At 48.0% G+C, this 21,812-nt stretch overlaps 1 protein-coding gene and 1 long non-coding RNA gene across 17 annotated transcripts in view; both read left to right on the top strand.

The window, feature by feature from the left end:
* The first annotated feature begins 259 nt into the window (after positions 1-259).
* Positions 260-6,379, top strand: LOC145520421 (uncharacterized). The gene is made up of 3 exons (XR_014064457.1): positions 260-1,203; positions 2,376-3,878; positions 5,096-6,379. It is a non-coding gene; the product is annotated as an uncharacterized LOC145520421 (long non-coding RNA).
* Positions 6,380-13,057: 6,678 nt separating this feature from the next.
* The window catches only part of QKI (QKI, KH domain containing RNA binding), a 153,587-nt gene continuing 144,832 nt past the window's right edge, over positions 13,058-21,812 (top strand). For 6 of the 16 annotated variants that reach the window (XR_014063875.1, XR_014063876.1, XM_081524455.1 and 3 more), the window contains exon 1: positions 17,029-17,671. Coding sequence is in view for 7 of the 16 variants with exons in the window: in XM_081524455.1 (XP_081380581.1) it covers positions 17,530-17,671 (142 nt within the window). In the remaining 9 variants the exon portion in view is untranslated. Of the gene's footprint in view, positions 13,252-14,865; positions 15,022-15,635; positions 15,754-17,028; positions 17,672-18,361; positions 18,961-21,812 lie in introns of those variants that run through there. The other 10 variants (XM_081524461.1, XM_081524463.1, XM_081524464.1 and 7 more) reach the window with 8 other exon arrangements.

Consider the following 21,812-nt stretch of genomic DNA (forward strand, 5'->3'; position numbering starts at 1 on the left):
AACCCGGGAGGAAAAGCCTCATAAATATTTAGATGCGCCTTCTACCTTCCAAACGAGAGTGAAAAGGCGTCTTTAGCGAGGAGTTGGTCTGGGTTAATCTGCATGTGAATCAACAAGAGGGACAAAAGGATGAAAAGGTGATGGAAACTCGAATACAAACCCTCTGGTCTCCAGGGGGTCATTCATCTTGTTTTTGTCAATACCCTGGCGAGGCTTGGCTTTTTTCTGCGCATGAGCAAACAGAGCGGTTTCCAAAGGCAGCTGGCGCAGGGTGTGTGCGCTTTGTTCTGTCTTGTGGTGTTCTAAGCCACGAAACTGCTGGACACTTTATATTTGATTTCTTCATTCTTCTTCGTCGCTGCTATATATGGGAACGATGCCTCTCTATTTAGTGATGTATGCAAATACACGAGGCAAGCAGTATGGACGAGATTTTTTTGCGTGGCAAAATATACGTGAAGCTTACCATTGTAACCTTTTTTTATGTGTACAATCCAGTGGCATTGACCACAATCACAGCGTTGTGTAACCGCCACCGCTGTCTATTTCTGGAACTTTTTCATCACCCCAAACAGAACTTCTGTACATATTAAACAACTCCAGACTCTCCCCTCCCCTAACATGAACAGCATTTTTTTTTTTTTTTGCTTAAACTCCGTCCCTAAAGTCCCCATATAGAGTTAGAACTCCTGGCACTCGATTTGGAAGGGACTGGGGTGTGCAAAGCACGGAAGAATGGAAGATAAAGATAAAGAAGTGACATAAAGCTGGAAAAGTCTTTTCTCTTAAGTGTGATTTCCCTGAGCCAATGAACTCAAAGCCTGGGAAGGAATATGGGGAAAGAAAAGTTGGATGCCAAATGGCCTGTCTAGTTTTCACCAAAATAAAAGAAAATGATAGTGAAAGTTAACAGCTTCTGAAAACGCTCCTTTGTATAAGAAATTGGTTTAAGTAAAAATTTCAAAGTAAAAGTCAAAGATAAAACCTTGTACTACCCAATAATTATTTGAGACAAAAAACTGGATTTCATATTTTATAGAATTACTCCACCAAATATTGGGGGCATACAACACTTGACTGAAAACTGAAGTGAAGGCCGGGAAGATAACCAGCTGTAAAAAATTCAATTAATTTATGTTGTTATTTCCCATTTTGCAAATCTTTGGACATATTTAGGTGTTATTGGTCAAATTCCATTACAAGGTAACATATTATGCAGAAAATTTGCCATCCCAACCCCCAAATTCACCACTTATTTTAAGAAATTTTTAATATAAGTTAGGTGCAATTAAAAAAATACATCTTGTAATAACCTATTATGGAGAAGAATTGAAAAAGAATACACACATACACATTCTTTGTGTGTATATATGTATATATAAACTGAATCACTTTGCTGTACACCTGAAATTAACAGAAAATTGTAAATCAACTAAACTTAATTTTTTTAAAAAAATGTGGGCAGTCCGATTGAGTTTGTTTTAATGGAATCTTGTTTCTGTAGAACATAGAGACGGTCTCCCTAAGAATGAGGATGATCAGTTGAGATCACATGAAAGTGACTAATATTCTTCTTTCCTTAGTGGAAGTCATGCTTGCTACCATCACTAATTATTTAAGGAATTTTCATAGTTTGCATAATGTGAAGATAGGATTATCAAGAGGATTTTTGAGGCCAATGTGGGTGGGGGTGGTTGGAGAGAACCTGCAGAGTCAGAGGACTCAGGGAACTAGGGGAAGGGGCAACGCTGGTAAATTGGGAACTTGCAGTCGTTATTATTATTTAATGGGAAAAAAAGGTTTCTAATTAGCTTAACCAAAAAGGCTCACTGACCAAGGTGACTGGGAAACATGAGTCAGACAATAACAAAAGTGGGATCTCAAAGAGTGTAGTAAGGAAGCGTTCTGCCATATTGGCGCACTCTCCTCTGTGTGGGCCTCTTTTTTTGATGCGCTCTTCCCACATAGCAGTTATCACCGTGGCCACTACATCCCTAAAATATCCTCACCCACAACCACCAAGAAGTCCTGTTTTCCTGACATTTCAGTGGGGGTGGTGGTGATGATTGATTAGCCTGCCTTGGGTCCGATGGTTCTATGGGAAGGGTGGGGAGTCCTGTGTGCCCTGCTGAGGGTGGCAGAGGTATTAAACCACACCAAAATCACATACATTTCCCACTCTATAAGGGGGTCTTCACGGAAAGGTGGAGAGGGGGCGAGGAAGTATGCTGAGTAGACAGCTATCGCTCCAACGGTTCACTACAAAATCGATCCTTCATTGAGCTCAGTATTCATGAGTTGTATTGGTAAGGATGAGCTAGGATGCTAGCCAAATGCATATTAATTTAACTACAATAAAAATGTCTCCTTTCTAGGTAACAGAATTGTGCAGGTGAAGAGGTCTGTTGAAATGGCCCTTCTCTAGGCAGTGCTTTTGGGACCCACACCTTAAAGTTTCCATCCACAGGCCCCAGAGGGACAGACCGTGGTGGAGGACACCCCTCACCTCGTATTCTAGAGACAAGAACTCAGTCACGTGGCCACACGTAACTTCAAGAGTGGTGGGAAGTGTAGATGAGCTGTGTGCCCAGGAAGAAGAGGAAATCATTTTGATGAACCGCTACTGATCTTTGCCTCATCAGTCACCACTGTCCTGCAAATGGGCTGCAGATCGAGACACTTGTAGTGGCCTAATACTAGAAGTTACTTATTTCTTACTCTGTGCCAGGGGTCGTTTCAGGGGCTTTGCATATATCAGCTCACACCTTCCCTCTCATCAACCTGAGATGAAGAAGCAGAGGCACAAGAGAGGTTACCAACTTGCCCAAGGTCGCAAAACAAGAAACTGTTGGAACCAGGATTTGATACAAAACAGGTTAACGACACAGGTGATGTTTGTAAAAGTTGTGCCAGGAAACAGTGGAAGTCATGAGGCTCCAGAAGGCTCTTTCCTACTGAGTCCACAGGACCGCTGTTGGGGCCTGGATCCCTTCGTTAAATCAGAGCAATTGTTGAACCAGCCAAGTTCACACCAGGGCAGGACGAACCGTCAAGGCCGTCTGCACAGGTCACCTTCCCAAGGGACCACCTTTCCACCAGGATCCTCGCACCCTTCCCCTGTCCTGGGCCTCAGGCTGAGTTCATAGCTCGCTGCTCCACATCCTGAAGGACTTCAATCATAATCCCACCAAAAGTCCATTGCTTTGTAACTTTCAGTTTACTCCTCCCTTTTGCCACCATGTAAATTTCTTGAATGCAGAGACAGTGACTCACTTTGTCTCAGAGACGATGCCTCATATCAATGCATGAAACAGAGACAGTTGCCCTAGGAGCAGTAACTGGATGTTGACAATAATTCTAATAGCCAACATGCATTGAGAGACTGCTTTCTTCCCAGCATGGCGAAGGGCTATATCATCATTGTCTCACTTTATCTGCATGGTAACACTCTGAAAAGTGAAAGTGAAAGTGACGTTGCTCAGTCGTGTCTGACTCTTTGCGACCCCATGGACTGTAGCCTACCACGCTCCTCCGTCCATGGGATTTTCCAGGCAAGAGTACTGGAGTGGGTTGCCATTTCCTTCTCCAGGGGATCTTTCCGACTCAGGGATCGAACCCGGGTCTCCTGCATTGTAAGCACACGCCACTAGGGCAGTCCTAACACTCTGAAGGGGGTATTGTCAGGGTCCTTGTTTTGCAGCCGAGGAGACTGAGCTTCGCTGAGCTCATGGGGTCTGCCCGGCATCACAGCAGATCCGGAGGTTTTCATCACAGCATCACCCTGCTGGGCCAGCTTGAATTCATTGACGAAGAGCCCCACGGCCTGTGCTCTGTAGGGGTCATGGAGATGCCCAGAGAAGCAGGGAAGCAAGTGCAAGGTCAGTGAAGAGGGTCCAGCGGGGAGTCTGGGGTGTGCGTGTGGGGGTGGAGGTAAGGCTAGATCCCCATGGCCTCCACCGAGAGGGGCTCTGTTAGGGACCCCGGTGGCAGACTGAAAGTCCGAACCGGCAGCTTCAAGCCCAGGAGAGAAGCCTTGGAGGGGAAGGAAGACAGGAGATGGAGTGCCTTTGTCGGGGGTCAGAGAGTGGGCCTGGACTCCCCAGGCACTAGGGCAGCACCCCCATAATGAGGAGGTGTCCCAGGGACCGTCCCTCCGGGAGAGATTAATAAGCGTGTTCCGGAAGTCTCGGAAATGGCTGACCCAGGTCTTCATTGAAATGTAAATGAGGTCAGGCTCTGCACTCCTGGTGGACTTTCCTGAGAGTCTCTCCCAACCTTGTAATTTTCCCCATGTTTGTAATTTTTACAATGACTTTTCTGTAATGAAAACTCTTTCTGCTTTTCCTTATTGGTGTTTGTTTTGGAGGCCAGGGGCACGAGGGGAGGTTGAGGGCTGTGCTCTGCTCTGTGGGCCCCCGGGGAGGATGGACGGAGCTGGTGGAGGACCCAGGAGGAGCTGGACAGGAGAAGTGAACGGCCTCGATTCCTGGGCTAACCGGGAGGAGGAGGGGGACAGGTCGGGCTGAGAGGCCGGCTGGGGACGCGGGGGCTGGGGGAGCTGGTGGCCTTCGGCCTCTTCTAGGACTTAGCTCTCAAACCCGGGAGGCATCTGAATCAAGGCGGATTTCACGTCAGTATCAGGCAGAAGCCAGAGCATGTGCTTACCTCTTTATTACAAGTGCAGTTGACGGTAAATTAGGAGGGAAAGACACAAGCTTTGCAAATCTCCTTTGAAAGGATTTGGGGATCAGAGACATGGGACAGCTGAAATCACCTGAGGCTTAGTGTCGCAGAGCGGGGTGGGGGGGCACTGTCCATAGGAACTGCTGGACCCTGGAAGCTTCTGGCTGCTATGCAGATGAGGCCCAGGCAACACCAACGATGAGGTTTAATTACCATGAAGATATTCCTTTGGACACTTAGGAAGGAGAACATAGAGTGAATGACAGCATTTCTTTTAGTCTTATGAGGTTAATCACCAATTTAATAACTAGATTCCAATAAGAAATGACAGGTCTGAGGACCCTTTTATTTTTCTTTTCAGAAATGCTTTCTAATATGTTGCTATCGTTAACCAGGACTTTTTCCTCAACAGTGTAGATCTCACCAACAATTTCAATAACAGCACAGACTCTTAAAGCCCTCTGAGCCACCTCCAACCGACCTGAACTTGAAGGTCTATGGGAAGACCAGAGCCACTGGAGCACTCTGGGTTGAGAGACGGATGGGCTGAAGACTGAGCTAGCAGGCAAGGACTGGTAGCTTTGTGTTTTGAACTTGAAAACTGAAACTGCTGTTCAGCTCATTTCCTGGCAGATTTGCCTTTTGGAAGTTGTTTCCTTGGTTTCTTTTCTTTCTCATGCAAGTGCCCTTTTCTGCCTTTATAGAATGACGCTGTTAATGAATGCTGTGCAAAGCTGAGACTCCTGAAGACGGTTCAAATGAAGGATCAATGACAGTGACAAATCTTACATTAAGCATTTTTTTTAAAAAAAAAGCTATATTTGCTGGAAACCCAGCAGAGTTTCCCATCTGGAAAGTGCAGAGACAGACCCTGAGAACAAAGTGATGGGACGCGCACGTTAGGGTGCTCACGTACACAGCTGAAGTCACGAATACAAGAGTCCGTGACATCGTACCAGCAAGTTTCACAGTTAAAGTCACTCATGGCCCCTCTAAGACCGCGTGGAGAGGCAGCTGGGGTGATAGGAAGTGACACCTCTGACCAAGATGACAGAGGAAAACAGAGAAGGCACAGGCAGGGAGGCAAGATACTGAACTCGAGACTGAGCGGGGCAGGGGACACCCCGGAGAGAGGGCCGAGCCCTGAGCCCAGATCTGTGTGGTCTGCAGCACAGCTCAGTGATGTGGTCGAGATTTTGCCTTGGGAAAATCTGGTCTAAAAATAGGAGACGAGTTTTTTGCTGTGGTCTATAGCTTGACCCTTGCTTAGTACATAATTGTTGTATACAAGTTACAATACACCAGTTTTATAAAACCGAGATATCCAGAGGAAAATTCTTATCAAGCCCTTACAATGTCAGGGATCCAGTTATAGTTCAGACTGAATCACACCCCCTAGGAATCTATTGATAATAACTCTGGCCCTCCTGGTAATAAGAAAACATGATGATGCATGTAAATTTTGCTCAGCATTAGTATTACAAGGGGCATGCAATTCACTATGAAGCCGGACTCACAATTATAAAATTGTCTATCTGAAAGATTCTTTTTTCAGCCACCTTGATTCATGTGTCCTGGCCTTCACTCTAAAATGATGTGCTGGAAACCATTTGGCTACATTTGGCTACCCTGAAAACCTCTTAAGAGGAAGTGTTGGCTCCACTGGTAAACTGCTTGGAGGCTACACACCCAGCCCCAGGACAGATCCACAGGATCCATAGGATTCTCCAGGCAAGAATACTGGTGCGGGTTGCCACGCCCTTCTCCAGGGGATCTTCCCAACCCAGGGATCGAACCTAGGTCTCTCACATTGCAGGCAGCTTCTTTACCCTCTGAGCCACCAGGGAAGCCCTGCAGATCCCAGGGGAGTGGACATCCTGGTCTCAGAGATCTACTCTGGCTGACGCTGAGGCTCCTGGAGGTTCACTTGCAGAGGTCAAGTTCACCTCGGGAACCCAGTGCTGCCACGGTCTTCCAGTTGCTTCATGTGTGATCCAACAGACTGGCTTGCAGGGGCCAGCTGTGAGTGTTTGCCTCCTCCCACCCTACTTGGTGATTTTAAGTTCCTCAAAACATGAACTATTTTTTTTCCCCGTGATGTCTGATTTAAATAACGAGGGTGGTATTCATTGTTTTGCTTAGCGATGTCTGCTGGGACGTAAGGAAGCATGGTTTTGCTCAGCGGGCGGTGGGGCAGATGCCCCTACTCCTTCACTCAGCTGTGCCTGCTGGCTCGAGCCGCCCATGCTGGGCACCGGAGAAAGCCCCTGACCTGGCTCTGTGCAGCCCACAGTGGCCCATACCTCATATTTTAAGCCCTGGGCCGGCCCTCAACTCTCAGTGGAATGGTGGTTGCTGCAGGTACCGTGGGAGCTCCTGCACTTTCCCGCCAGAAGGCAGGCTCTTCCCAGGTCCCTCCTCTAACCCCAGCCTGGGTGACCAGGAGACAGGGTGGGAGGGGACAGCCCCCCCTGTCCCCCATCTGCCCACTGCTGCAGAGCTGTTTCTACCACCCGGCTGGGAGAGCATGGAGGCCCCAGGCCAGCTCTGAATCTCCCGGGTTGCAGCTGACAACCCAGCCAGCCGGGGATCAAGGCTCCTTTTCATCAGGTTATTTGTCCTTTTGCTTCCTAGTGTCAGCAGTCCTGGGAACAGGAAACGGTTTTGTGCAATGGGAAGTGATAGGAAACTGATGACTAACTACTTTTGAGCTTTGCAGATATAGTTTCAATGTACATGTTTACACACATTCCAAGACACATGTGCGTGGATAAATAAGAGCTAAATCTCGCCCTTACTCCGGTCAGTTTTTAAGGCAGCTTCCTGTGCTCCCGGGATTCTGCTTCATATTCAGTCCTTCACAGAATCCTGACAACCTCCTCGGGTTCCACGGTCCCCTTTTACAGAGGAGAAGAGAGTCAGAGGCAGCTGACGTAGCTGCTGGTAAGTGCCAGGGCGTCCTCGGCTCTTGGTCTAGACACCTGTCCTCAGCTGCCTCCTCTAACGGCCGGCAAACCCTTCAGGGTGAATGTTCTGGGGCGTGTTGCACTGCATGGGGGGTGCAAGAATTCCTACAAATCATCCGTGAGAAAAGCGTTCCCACGGCTCGGCAGGTCACTCCATGGCTGGGCAAGGTGTTATGATTTCATATGTTCACTGTGCAGAAGGAAATACTTCACCGTCTTGAGTCTAGAGATGAAAGGCCTCCCTCTGCGCCCCCCCCCCCCACCAGGCCCCGAGCTCGAAGCCCTGACAGGGAGATGACCAGCTCCTCCGATCCCACTTGGTGTCCGCTCTGAAGCTCTAGCTGAGTGACCAGGCCCGGGTGATTAAGTGAAAGCATGCCTTTGTGAAATCAGGCACTGCACAGGCCAAAATGCAGAGACCTGGTCAGCTGCGGGAGAGGAGAAGGTCAAATCTGGCCATCGGTCCCTGGAGGTCAAGGAGCCTGGTGCAGGGAAGGGCCTGGGGCTTCCGCCCACCAGCAGCCAAGCGGCTGGAGAGGAGGCTGGTCCCCGGGGTGGGTGGTGGATTACTGCTGGCCTGTCCGCTGATGGGACAGCTTACCAGACCGTCTTTGAACCCCGTGAACCTGAGTCTTTCTTCCCTTTCCTCATTTCTCAATTTAACAGTTTCGTGTTCTGGATTCCTCCTTATATTCTCTCTTCTTTCCTGATAGTTACCTGGATGGGGAGATGACGCTAGCCCTGCCCACTGTGAGCCACCGTGCTGGCAGGCAACTTCCCGCTCTGACTTCATTCCAGGCGCACACTATAAATACAGGGCACTGGTTTTAGAACCGCGGGGAACAAAACATGTTACTCATTTCACTACGCTATGTTTTATTTCCACCTAGAAATGATGCGTGCTGCCAATGGATATGGAGAAAATTTCAGTGTAATTAATGCCAGTTAATCAAGTTGGTGGCCCTTGAAGATCTATAAAAGGGAACTGTGACACAGTTTTACACGTGGATTTGAATAGACTATTTAGGAAACAGTGAATGCTGTCATCATCAGTCTGACTTGGACAGTTCAGCCAGAGTATGTGAATGGCCTGATAGGACTGGGGAGAAAGCCAGGCAGCCGTTCTTCTTTGGTGGGAAATATAAACAGTTCACCATAAAGAGGATGAGTCATCATTTTTCAGCTCTGGAAACCTGCTTATAAAAGCATTATTTAGTGAAAAATAGAAAATAAGACCGAAGACTTTGGTATTTCATTGTAACCCAGTAAATACGATTTCTAGAACTCTTCTAATTTTGGATATGTGCTCAGAGAACTTATACATACTTTGGACAAAAAAAAAAAAAGCTATCCATTTTAGGTGCAGTTAGTAGAAACTAGCAAACTCAAGTTTAATGGACATGAAGATGTGAAGCAAACAACCTTCCAACACGTAAATAAGCTGACACAAATAGAGGTAATATTGAAAATGTTTTTAACAACTGGTATGGTAGGTGCTCAGATGAGGCGAGAGCCTGCTGGCCAGGTGGGAGCAGGGTGCCAGGTGTCAGGGTCAGGGGATTCCTGGGGGTTCTGGGAGAAGGGCTCGCTCATGTGGCTAAGAGCTCAGAGCAGTAACTATGTTTTAAGGGGTGTTGAATATCAGTGTTGCCAATAATTGCTTTTTTGTGTGTATTAAAATTTTTTGTGAATAATTGCTTTTAATTTTATATCTAAATAAAGTGCCTCTGATAAAATATCATTGCTATACAAGTCCTTCAATATTAAATCAAGAGGTACCACAGATTCAGGGGACCGTGGATACTATGGGCCCATTGTCCCAAGTAGTATGCTTCTTGCAGTCTGAGACCATCTCACACTCTAGGAACCATTGCATCACGTTGCAAAAGCTCTTCCCACAGTGACAGACACTGTGGCCCCTCCCTGTACTTCTGTTTCCTCGGTCACTGAGGGCAAGGATTTTCAGATGCTACTATTTACTTAGGTAATTATTCTGAGGTGTGAGGAGATTAAACAGCTGCTTGCCTTCTCTGGAGCTCAAATATGTCTGTGTTTCTTTTTGTTTGTTTCATTTATTCAAACAAATAATTATTGAAAGGAGATTACTTGTAAAGCATTTAAAAAGCAGAAAGAGCAACAGGCCTTGAAGTCTACCCTCTAGGAATTTTTATGTTCTCCCAGTATAAGTTTTCCACGAGGAACTCTAGATGCAAATTTTTAGTGTTCTGCTTTTATTAGGTTGTAATATGATTTTTAAAAAGGAGAAGATTTGGTTTTAACCCTTTGGAAATTATAAAAATAAGGCTTTTAGTCAAATGCACTGTATTGTTTACGGGAAACAAAAATCCACTTTTTGGATTTTTTAAAATTAAAAACTTTTTTTTATTTCAACAAGGAGTACCAAATTGGACTGCTAAGATTTTAAAATACATTTCTTATTGCTATTGTGAGACTACCCATCTGTACACGAGGTTATCTTAGGCACAGAAATTAAATTACAACAGAGTCCTTGTGGATGTGGATGAAAACGCCTTATACCGAGTCACAGGATTTCAGAACTTCTAGAGACATCCAAGATCACTCAGCTCAACTCTCAGGGACCGAGCTCCCCCTTCAGTGCTGCACAGCTCCTTCGGCTACAACTGACAAAGCCTTTTTATACCCAGCCCAGGATTCCTGTCTCTATGTGACACCAGCAGTATTTCAATCAGACAGACGAGCTCAACGTTTGAAAAGCTTCAGTATCACTATTGGTTAGAACATTGAAAAAAGACAGGCCGAGTTAGAGACGACAGCCTTTTAGCCATGGAAAGACAGACTTCTCAGGGCACCGAAGTTTAAGTCATAGAGGGGGCAGCAGGGTGCTGGAGGAAGTCACTCAGGACTTGGAAGGTCTGGTTTGAACATTGTCCCCAGAATCGTCCCCTAGTTGTGTGATGAGTCATGTCGGTTCATTAACTCTCTGAGCTTCTGGTTCTTCACTACGAAATGGGGGTAAGAATCAGTTCAGAGCTGCTATGGACTCAGCGAGGTAGTAACTGAAGTGCTTGGCACTTCTTAGGGACTCAGTAAACAGCCCTCTGTCTCCTTGGTCCCACTGGGAGCTCAGTTTAGAAAGTACAATACGGAAGAGAGAAACTCTGGAAAAACAGAACATTTAGTCTATCATCAGCTCAATTTCAGTAAAGGATAATGGCGTTTGACTAAACGGCTGGGACATGGGTAGGCACTTCCCATGCTCCTAAAATGTTCACTCACATGAGCTATTTAAAACTAATGCACAGATTAGGAATTACACAGTATCCGTTCAATATGTCAAAAAAATTTAACCACAGATTCATCCTGAAGGAACCAGATCCTAAAGGAGAACAACACGTGAACCCAACTCAGGGAAACACTATGGAAATCGTTTTGCAATCATAAAACCTTGAATGTTGGAAAGGTGATCAAGACACAGTGAGTATTCAATTCACTCTCATAGCCCTATAATTAACAGACAACTGTATTTTAGTTACTTTCTGTCAAAATATGGAACGAAGAAGATTGGGTTGCATGGCACAAGGGCCTGCATCTTGGCTGGGAATGGTTTTACCTCTCAAGTTTCCTTTAGGGTCAGAGGAGTAGAAACCCGATACCACTGGCTAACATTTACCCCAGCAGAGGTTTAAATCCAGTGTTAGTATTACATTTTCAAGGATCCCGTTAGTGGTTTAAAAAGATGGCACAGTTAACATTAGATGGGAATAGTGCCTTTTATTTTACAAATGCTATATTTATGCTAAACAGAGATAAATATGCCTCACTGAAGGAATCCACCGTACCATTTTATTGATTCCCTTTTTTTTTTTTGGTATTAAAAACAATTCCCAAGGCTCTTCTCTAGGAACACATTGGCTCGATACTCAAGGCCCACCACAGTCGGGCACCTCCTGTTCTTTACGGAAACTCCTACTGTAGAGTCTGTAAGTCTATACTTTCCCATTTTCAAAGTTTTTCGCTATGCCCTCCCTCAGTTCTGTTGCTTTTCCCCAAGCAAGACAGGAAACTCAGCTCCCCGTGCAGACTCGCGCTGGTCCTCATTTCCATTTGTAAGGCACCTCGTCTTACTCATCCTCTCGGTCCTGGTTAACTTTTCATATGGACGTGATGTTAGCTCCCAGCTTAGTCTGTAAGCGCCTTAGGGTTGATGACAGGCATTTAGATGTAACGGGGAATCAAATATTTGTTGATTAAGATATTCACACTTAAAATGTGTCATTTTCAACCTTTTAAACAGTAGCTGATAAACCATCTCACAATTTAAAAGGATACTCAAAAAAATCTATTCAGGTGATAAATAAACTTTACAACGATATTGGGAAAGGTCCATTCCCTTTTTGGATGATCTAAGGATTAAGAGGGACTGCCCTGGTGGCTCAGAGGTTAAAGCGTCTGCCTCCAATGCGGGAGACCTGGGTTCGATCCCTGGGTTGGGAAGATCCCCTGCAGAAGGAAATGGCAAACCACTCCAGTATTCTTGCCTGGAGAATCCCATGGACAGAGGAGCCTGGTAGGCTACGTCCATGGGGTCGCAAAGAGTCGGACACGACTGAGCGACTTCCCTTCCCTAAGGATTAAGGCTTTTAAAAAAAGAATATTTAGGAGAAAAAGCCATCAAAGACTGATGGCTAAGTCCAAGAAACATTTTAGTTCCTGTGAGAACTCCATGGTGCTGATGAAAAAAATACTGTAACTTTCTATTTTCAAATGTCAAGAATGGCAACAAATAACGCCAGTCAAATTTAAGAGAACAGAAAGTGTATTTCCACTCGTGGTTAATTACTGATAGATGTGGGAATATTTTCAGTGTCAACAAATTAGATGACACGGGCTTCCGGGGTAGCTCAAACAGTAAAGAATCTGCCTGGCTCCTCAGGTGGCGCTGGTGGTCAAGAACCCGTCTGCCAACGTAGGAGACGCAAGAGATGCGGGTTCGATCCCTGAGTTGGGAAGGTCCCCTTGAGAAGGAAATGGCAACCCACTGCAGTGTTCTTGCCTGAAAAATTCCATGGACAGAGGAGCCTGGTGGGCTATGGTCCCTGGGGCCACAAAGAGTGGGACACAACTCAGTGATTGAGCAATATTACATGCCATAATTTCTCACAGTGAAAAAAGTTTTATAAGGATCTTCAAATGGGAGCTCACCCATACATATATTGTAACTTACTGTGTAATACACAAATATGTTGTATCTTATTATGAATATAAAAAAGATGTTTTTGTAATAATATAAAGTCTTTCCCACGTTGTTTTAGCTTTTTAAGCTCCTGCAAGGCAAGCGATGTATCCCAAGAATTTGTGCTCCTCACTGTACTTGTCCTTTGTTGTGTAATTAATGGTGTAATACATACACATCAAATATGTGCCAAGCAGGAGTTTGAGAGAAAAGGAAGCGCTACTGTGGATACTGGCGGACAGGCGGGAGGCCTCAGCCTGTCTGGACCCAGTTCCGCGCCTGGTCCAGCCACTTACTGCTCTAAAGAAGCACTCTCTCTCTTTTTGAAATCTGGCTATTCACACCCACCCCAGATGTTTGCTCTGCGGATTACAAGAACTAATGTAGGTAAGGGTTTTGCATAGTTTCTGGTGCATAACAAGTACTCAATATTTTTTGGAACATATTTTTAATGTGCCTACATGTACATTCAGTCTTGAGGGGTTGGGAGTTCCAAACAGAACAAAGTGAAGTCTTTGCTCTCGAGGAGCTCACAGTGTAGCGGAGGGGACAGACAAATTTACGCACAGGTAGACAGTGTCATGTACGGGTGTGAGAGCTGGACCATAAAGAAGGCTGAGTACGGAAGAACCGATGCATCGGAGCTGTGGTGTTGGAAAAGACTCTTGAGAGTCCCTTGGACTGCGAGGAGATTCAACCAGTCCATCCTGAAGGAAATCAGTCCTGAATATTCATTGGAAGGACTGATGCTGACGCTCCAATACTTTGGCCATCTGATGGGAAGAGCAAGCTCATTGGAAAAGACCCTGATGCTGGGAAGATTGAGGGCAAAAAGAGAAGGGGGCAATGGATGAGATGGTTGAATAGCATCACCGACTCAACAAACGTATGTTTGAACAAGCTCCAGGAGATGGTGAAGGACAGGGAAGCCTGGTGTGCTGCAGTCCATGGGGTCGCAAGGAGTCGGACACGACTGAGAGACTGAACAACAACAAAGACAGTGTCAGGTGGAAATAAAAGCCATGAAGAGAACTGTAAGAGGGGTGGATGGGTAAGCAGATAGCAAATGGTAGGTGTGTGTGTCTTAAGTACATGCATACACTATTTTATATAGGGTGGAAAGGGAAGCCTTCTCTTGTAAGTCTTGAGAAAAAGTGTGTGTGGGGGTTGCTGAGAGATGTGTGGGAAAAACTCAGCAAGGAGAGGAAACACTGAAGTAAAGTCCTGGAGTAGGACTTTGAACGTAAGGGGATGGGGGCAGGAAGAGCCCAACACAAGGTCACCAAGGCAGCCGGAGGCCAGAGCACCTGGACCCACAGGCCTCTGTAAGATCTTTGGGTTTTTTTCATCTGTGGTGGGGGGACCACTGAAGAATTGTGGGCAGAAAAGTTACCTTCAAATATTTGAAAAGGCAGAACAGAGCAGCTATTGTCAAACGGTGTAACCATAAGGGATTTGATACATAGGAAATGAAAACTGTCTATCACTGTTCTTTAACTCTGATGTGGCTCATCAAGATTTGTAAGAACCAGTTAGTCATATGAAACTGCAGTTTCTATGGGTCAAAAATAGTGGAACACCATCAAAAGTTCTGACCTTATTGCATGGGGTTAGTAAAGGGGCAGAGGACACAGGCTTTAGAATAAAATATAACTGGATCCGAATTCCAGACCTAGGACTCAGGAGCTATAATCTTGGGCAAGTTATTTAATCTCCTTCTCCTTGGGTTTCCCCTTATGTAAAAATGGGGCTAAGAGCATAACCTAAGTTACAAGGCTGAACTAAAAATTAAATGAGATATACATTCAGCACAAGGCCTAGGAGCTTAATAAAGAAGTGAACAGATTACGGAGACTGAACATTTTACACTAGAGTCAAATGAATAACTTAGTACCAAAACCCTTCCCACCTATCATTCTGCCAGCTACTAAGGATACACACCTTACCTTAGTTTTTGAAGAGACAACAGCGTTTGATTAAATTACTATTCTCTGCATTTAGAATATTCATCCTTTAACAGATAATTAGGTGGATATTCTTGGCAACCCAGTCCAGTCTTCTTGCCTGGAGAATCCCTGTGGACAGATGAGCCTGGCCAGGCCACAGTCCATGGGGTTGCAGAGAGTCGGACAGACTGAGCGACTAAGCCCAGCACAGGTGAATATTCTATAGCTCCACTAACAATTATGGGTGTTGGTGAACTTAAAATACTTATGTTTAATGTTTTCAACTTTGTCTAGCAAAGCAATTCCATTTCCTCTATCGACTTAGCTTGATTTTAAAAGCAAACTCACTTTATGCTTTTTAAATGAATAGGCCAGAAGCTACTTGCCACTTGAGTTTTTGTTTGAAATGCATTTAATAGTTTCAACACAACTCAAAAAGTGTTCCTCAGAATCTGAAACAAAATTTTATAAAACAAACAAAAACACCCAACAAACCAACTTATTTAGAACACGGTAGACATGACTACGGACATGAAACTATTTCAGCATGTCACTCATACAATGGTCGGTTTTTGTATACATTATTTCGTATACATTATCAATTGAACATGTCATAAAGGACTTGCAATAAAATGCAGATGCAGATTTGGTGGCTGACCACATTCTGCAAACCAAATTTTTTAAACGGCAGTGTGGCAGTTCAGAAAATTCCTTCCCAAAGAAATCAAAATGTTTGAAATTGCAGGAAAACCCCCCGTGCCCAGTGTACGGTTATTTCTGCATGTGTGCAAATACCAGTGTTGACTTTGCGCTTTTCCAACCTAGGCACCCACTCCTCGGTCCGCCTCGCCATCGCGGCTGCATGGGATCTTTACTGGACACCGAAGCCGTCGCGAAGCGCTGCGGACGGAGCTCCCGATCCGCTCCGGACTCGGTCCCGCCGGTGCGCCCGCCTCGCCGCAGCGGCTCTCGGGAGGGCTGGGGACCAGGGAAGCGCGGACCCCCCCACGCCCGGACCCCGCCACACCGACCCGGCCATGCCGTCGGGCGGGCCAGAAGCGCCCACGGTGTGGGGGGGGACCCGCCGCGCGACCCTCGAGGCCGGAGGCGACCGCCAGAAGCCCGGGGGGTCGCCGTGCGCGCCCACCGTGGAACCTGTCCTGGCGCAGGACGGCCCGGAGGCCGGGAGCGGAGACTACGCTACGTCGCCGCCCCCGCGGGCTCGACGGCCCGGCCACCGCGCGGTGGTGGCGATGGTGGGGGGGTCCCCACACGAGGACCCCCGCCCACCCCGGCACGCGACCCCCCCCTCCCCCGGGCGCGACCCCTCCCCGGCCCCGCCCCGCCCCGCCCCACGCAGGCGCGTGGCAGGCCCCGCCCCTTCCCCCTTGGCTCCCGGGGCCCCGGCGGGGGCGGGGCGACCCTCGGAAGGGGCGTGGCCGCCGGCCTCGACGCACGCACGCACGCGCTCTCGGGCCTCACGGCTACGTGTCGGGCCACGTGACGCCCACCCTGAAATTCCCCCCGCGAAGCAACAGGACGTTAAAAAAAAAAATGTTTTGTGGGGGTGGGGGCGGGGAGGTTGGCTGAGTGGCTTTTAAAAAACCTATAGTAACGGGGGAAAGGGACGGGGCCGTGCGGCGGCGAGCGCGGCCCTGACATGTCGTAGCCCGTCCCGCTGGAAACCCCTCTCCCCCTAACGCCATAGCCCGACCGCGCCCGCCAAGAAGAGCCGGCGCGGCCGGAACCCCTCGTCCCCCCCACACCCCAGTCCAAAGCGCCCCCGCCGCTCGGCGCCCTCCCCTGTCCAGCGGCCCCTCCCTCCGCTCTCTGCTCGCCCGAAGCGGCGATTCCCCCGGCCCGGCGCCCAGGCCGGGCTGGCCGTGCCCGCCTCCGTCACGCCGGCCGCCGCCGTTCCCCTCAGGCCGCCTGAGGGAGACGGCGCGGCGGCGGCAGCGGCGCCTGGGCCGGGAGCCGCGGGGGGCGGCGGCGGCGGCGGCGGGAGGAGGAGCGCGCCGGCCGGGCCCCGCTAACGGCCGCCCTGCGCGGCCCCGCCCGCCGCCCGCCCCCGGCCCTCCCCGCGCCGCCGCCCCTCCCCCCGCGCCGCCGCCGCCGCCGCCGCCGCTGGCAGCGCCGCCTGAACTGAGGCGAACTCCGCCGCCAAGTGAGTGAGGAGGAGGAGGCGGCGAGGAGGAGGAGGAAGAGGAGGAGCGGAGTCAGAGCGCGGCGGCAGCGGCAGCGGAGAGGCGGCCGCGGCGGGGACCAGCCCAGAGAGACCCCGAGCCCGCGGCAGAGGCGGCGGCGGCGGCCGAGCGGGCGCGACCAGCCGAGCGAGCGAGAGAGCGGGCGGGCGAGCGGCGGCGGCGGCCCGGCTCCTCCTCGTCCGGCGCCGAGCAGCCCCGCGCCCGCACTCGGCCCGCGGAGACCCGCCTCCCGCCCGCCGGCCTCGTGAGGGACGCGCCGAGCCGGCGGCCGAGGAGCGGCGGCGGCGGCGGCGGGCCGGGAGCGCGTCGGGCCGCGGGCGGAAAGTGCCTGCGGGGGCGGGGAGAGCGCGGCGAGCGCGCGGTCCGGCCGCCCGGGCGCCCGGCGCGGGAGCGGAGCGGAGCGGGACGCCGAGTCCCGAGCGGCCGGCTGCCGGGGCTCCCCGCCCCTCCCTCCCTCTCCGGCGGCGGCGGCGGCGGCGGCGGCGGCGGGCGGAGTGAGCTGCGGAGCCTGGAATATGGTGGGGGAAATGGAAACGAAGGAGAAGCCGAAGCCCACCCCAGATTACCTGATGCAGCTGATGAACGACAAGAAGCTCATGAGCAGCCTGCCCAACTTCTGCGGGATCTTCAACCACCTCGAGCGGCTGCTGGACGAAGGTGAGTCCTGCCCGGCCCGGCCCCTCGCGGCCCGCGCCCGGGCGGCGGCCCCTCTCCCCGGGACCCGACGCCCGCCGGAGTGTGGGGAGGGCGGGAAGGTCGCGCGGCCGCCGGCGAGGGGACCGTGCGCCCGGGGCAGGCGAGGCCCGGGCGGGGCGCACGGAGGCGGCGCCGAGGCCGGGGGGCGCGGGGCGGGCGGGCCGGGGCCGGGGCTCTGGCGGGACCCGCGGGCGGGACGCCCCCCCCCCCCTGCGCTCCCTCACCCCGGCCCGGCCCTGCGCCGCTGGCGCCCCGGCGGGTGCGCTCGGGGTGGCTGCGGGGCCGCCGGCTCCCAGCCCGGCCTCGAGCTCCGCGACGGCCCCGAGCTCCGCGGGCCTCCCGGGGAGCAGCCCGGCCTCGCCCGCCCCGCGCCTCGCGGGCGCCTGAAGGACACCGGCCTCGGGGCCGCTCCCGGAGGGGCCACCCCCCGCCCCCCAACGGAGGTCCTGGCGTTTCCCGAGTGGGGCTTGTGCTTTTGTTTTTGGAAGTTTGCGCAGCTTGTAAATACTCGAGGGGACCGAGGAGCGTGGGGCTGGGTGAATTGAAAGGCATCCAGAGCCGACCAAAAGTACAGCCGCCGTAGCCGAAGGCGAGGACAAGATGACAGCGGAAAGCACTTTCCTGTCCTTTTGTTTGGGGAAGCGAGCCCCGTCGGGGAGTTTTAAGTTCACTTTCGGGGGCGGTGAACGCGAAATACCGCGAGGACGCGTGCGGGCGGCGTCCGACTTGGAGAGAACTTGGGCGGAGAGCTTTCCCCCGGGGCCGGGGCCGCGGCCGCCTCGGTGTGTAGGACAGGAAACCAAGGAGCCCGAGAGGGCGAAGACGAAGCGAGCAAAAGTTTGCAGCAGAGCTTCGTCGGCGGAGAGCTGCGAGGAGCGAGGACCGCCGAGGAGGTTCGTTCGGCCGACTCGGAGAGGGCTTGCCCGAGGTCCGCCGGCGCGGCTGGGCCGGAGCGTCCCCGTCCGGGGGCGTTTCCTGGCCGCCCGGGGGAAAGGCGACCACCGCGAAGGGGGTCATTTTTGAAAATTGAATAGCGTGGAGTTTTTTTTTTTCTCCTGCTTAGAAGTATCTCCGGGAGGACTGTTTGAAGAAAACGGAAAACTGCTGCATAGCGATGAACATTGGATTGTAGGTTTTTCGCAAGGGTTTTGAAAGATTTTTACAACAGAGCTGGGAGAAAGGAATCTGAAGGTTGGGGAGCTGGAATGTCACGCAAGAACAAAAGATCGGAAATATCTGCGTGATAAAAGGTGGTTGAAGAAGCATCCCAGGAGCTTTGGTTACCATGAAAGTCTCAGAAACAACTCGAAAAGTAGAAAACTGTCGGATATTACTGTGAACTGTTTTTTTTTTGTGTGTGTGTGTGCTTATATGTTAAACATACAGCAGTAGATAGATCTCATTGAGATGGGCGTTTTTTTCCCCCATTGTTGAAACAGCAAATCTGTTCATATCAAATTGTTCTGGGGAAAACTTGAGCTGTGCCTTTAAGGGGTTCTGCTTTTCCTATTTGTGTTGGCATTTGAAAGATTGTGGAGGCAGAAAACTTTCTGGAATGTCAAAAAAAAAATTGCTGGAACTCTTAAATTGAGTATTTCCAATTGTGGGCGCTAAGGGGCGCCAGTTATTTTTTTAAGCATAAGAGATGTTTGGAGCAAAATGTGTAACATTCTCAGTTACCTGATCTATATTAAATTTAGTTGAAACTTAAATCATAGGTCATTTTGTCATTTTGTGTCCATATATATATTTGAAGACACTTCGGAACAATTTTATCACATTTCATGTGATTTCATGAATTCACATGCGCTATGGAAGGAATAACGCTATTTTTTCTTGGCACATTTTGATGCATTTAAAGTTTTAGTAGCGGTCGTAAAAACTTTTGTTAAGCTTTTTCTTTAAGCGTAGTTATATAGAAGAAATCCTTTATAGTCATTAAAATGCAAATAAGCTTTGATTATATTAGGGTTAAAGTTAAGTTGCAGTCTGAATTAAAATGTTGGATTCAGTAAGACAGCATAGGAGATTATAAAAAGTTTGGAAATGTTTTCTTCTCATTTGTACTATTTGAAGTAAATAATTTGAGTTTCTCTGACTAGTTTTGAACGGTTTCTCATTTGTACTGTTATGTTGACCTGAAATCTCTAAATGGTAATTGAAGTTGGTTCTTACCTTTGGCGTGATAATTTTTAATCTTCTAAATCTAGAATTCCAATTATGTCCATTATTTCTAACAAAGGTTTGTTTGTTCGTTTCTCTCTGTTTGGAAATAGTAATCGTTTGAGTTTTAAATGTTGTAAACCACTGGTTGAGGAGGAAACAGTCTAAGTAATACGTATTTTTTATTTTTATTACGGTTTACTTCCATCTCTGTCTCAGTCTGTGTTGAGTTTTATTTAGCCTTTTCAACTCCCCAGCATAAAGATTGCTCCTGTATAGTAGCTAGGATGTTGAAAAAGGGACAGCATAATGACTAGGAAGTTTGATTGTTTTTTATCAGACCAGTACAAACAGGGAGGAAAAGGGGTTATTCCTTAGTATGGAATAAGCCGCTTCCTGTAATTGTTAGCCTTATTATAAACTTAATTTGACTTATGAAAAATATTGATTTCTGAAGTTCATCACGTTTTTATCTGTGCTGGGTGATTTGATTCTCAAATTTGGCACGTTGTCCTTTACTCCCTTTGTGGCCTATCATTATCCAAAACAGATCAATCTATTTGTTTGTGGTTAGGAATTATAATTTCCTTTGTCCATATGATTGGCTGAAGAATTCTTTTTAAATTTAGTGAAAACTAAATTTTATTTCAGTGGTTAGTTTAATCAAGATATTGTACTTACTGACAGTAGTTGTATCTTCTGATAATTGGAAGTTTTGAATGAGTAGCAATTTTATTTTGAAATATTTTTCAAAAGTAAGCTTTAAAAAAATTTCCTGGTCAGTTTGAGAATATTTATTTGGCCAGTTACACGTTTGGGATTTTTGTGTTCTAGATTTCGTTTGGTTGATTAAAACTTGAATGCTTTAGAGTGAGCATTTTAATTTTATGCCAAGTTAACCTGTAGTTTATATTTTGACTGTGGACTGTGACCAATCTTTTTTTGTTTACTGTTTTTTTTTGGGGGGGGGTAGGAGAGGGGGTGTCAGAGTTTCCTCTGAAGTAACTTTATTTAGCATGGTTGCTTTTTTAGGTTGTTGAATGCATTCTAGGTTGGACCAGTCTCATGAAAGACATAGTATCAGGTGATAATTCTGATAGTCTTCCACTGAGATAGAGACGATCACAGATAGGTTTGAGGTTTTAAAGTGTTAAACTGCTCTTCTTTTAAAGAGACGTTTTCCACGGAACCACCCTGGGACTATCCCAGGGAAAGAAGAGGGATTTTTTTTTTTTTTTTTTTGGGAAACCTTCCTTTGTCGTGAAAATGAAACTTAAGCAGGAACAGTATTTGAATGCAAATTTTGTTTCGATAAAGTATTGCAATTTAGAATTGAGACAGCATAAAAGTAAAAATAAAATCACTCTACTTAAAAATACCAAACAGGGGGAAATGGAGATCTAGAGATATTAAAATTAGGTTTTGAGTTTTCATTTTTAGGCAGATACAAAAATTAATGTGAATATATGGTATAGTTTTTGAGGACGGCTATCCTAAATCTTTTTATTGTGAATAACTGAAAAAGTAGTGCATGGCTCAGAAAAAGCAAATGTGTTAGGGTTCACATTAGTGATCTGAAAAATTTGTGTTCGCTTTTTCATGATCTTTTTTGGGGTTGGGGGGTGAGGAGAGATGTAAATTTTCTTTTTGACCTCAGTTTATTTTTTCTCCCTGTTTCCTCTCCCTTGAAAATGAGGGCAAAAACATATTTTAAATTAAAACTTGGCTTTGCTAGTTAAACATTTTCCAATGTTAAATGTTTCCATTCATTATGCATTCATTATTGAATGTATCATATTTTTAGTTTTCCTACACTTCATTTTTTTTTGAGAAATCTTGCTCAGTTTAGAAATTACATGGTTATTTTTTTGTATTGAGAGGAATTTTGTTATATAAGTTTATTATAGTTGGGTTTTTTTCAAAGAAGCATTGTTGACAA

This window comes from Giraffa tippelskirchi, chromosome 9 (genome assembly GCF_054371585.1).
Source record: "Giraffa tippelskirchi isolate mGirTip1 chromosome 9, T2T-mGirTip1v1.2.pri, whole genome shotgun sequence".
In the NCBI taxonomy this organism is placed as follows: Eukaryota; Metazoa; Chordata; class Mammalia; order Artiodactyla; family Giraffidae; genus Giraffa; species Giraffa tippelskirchi.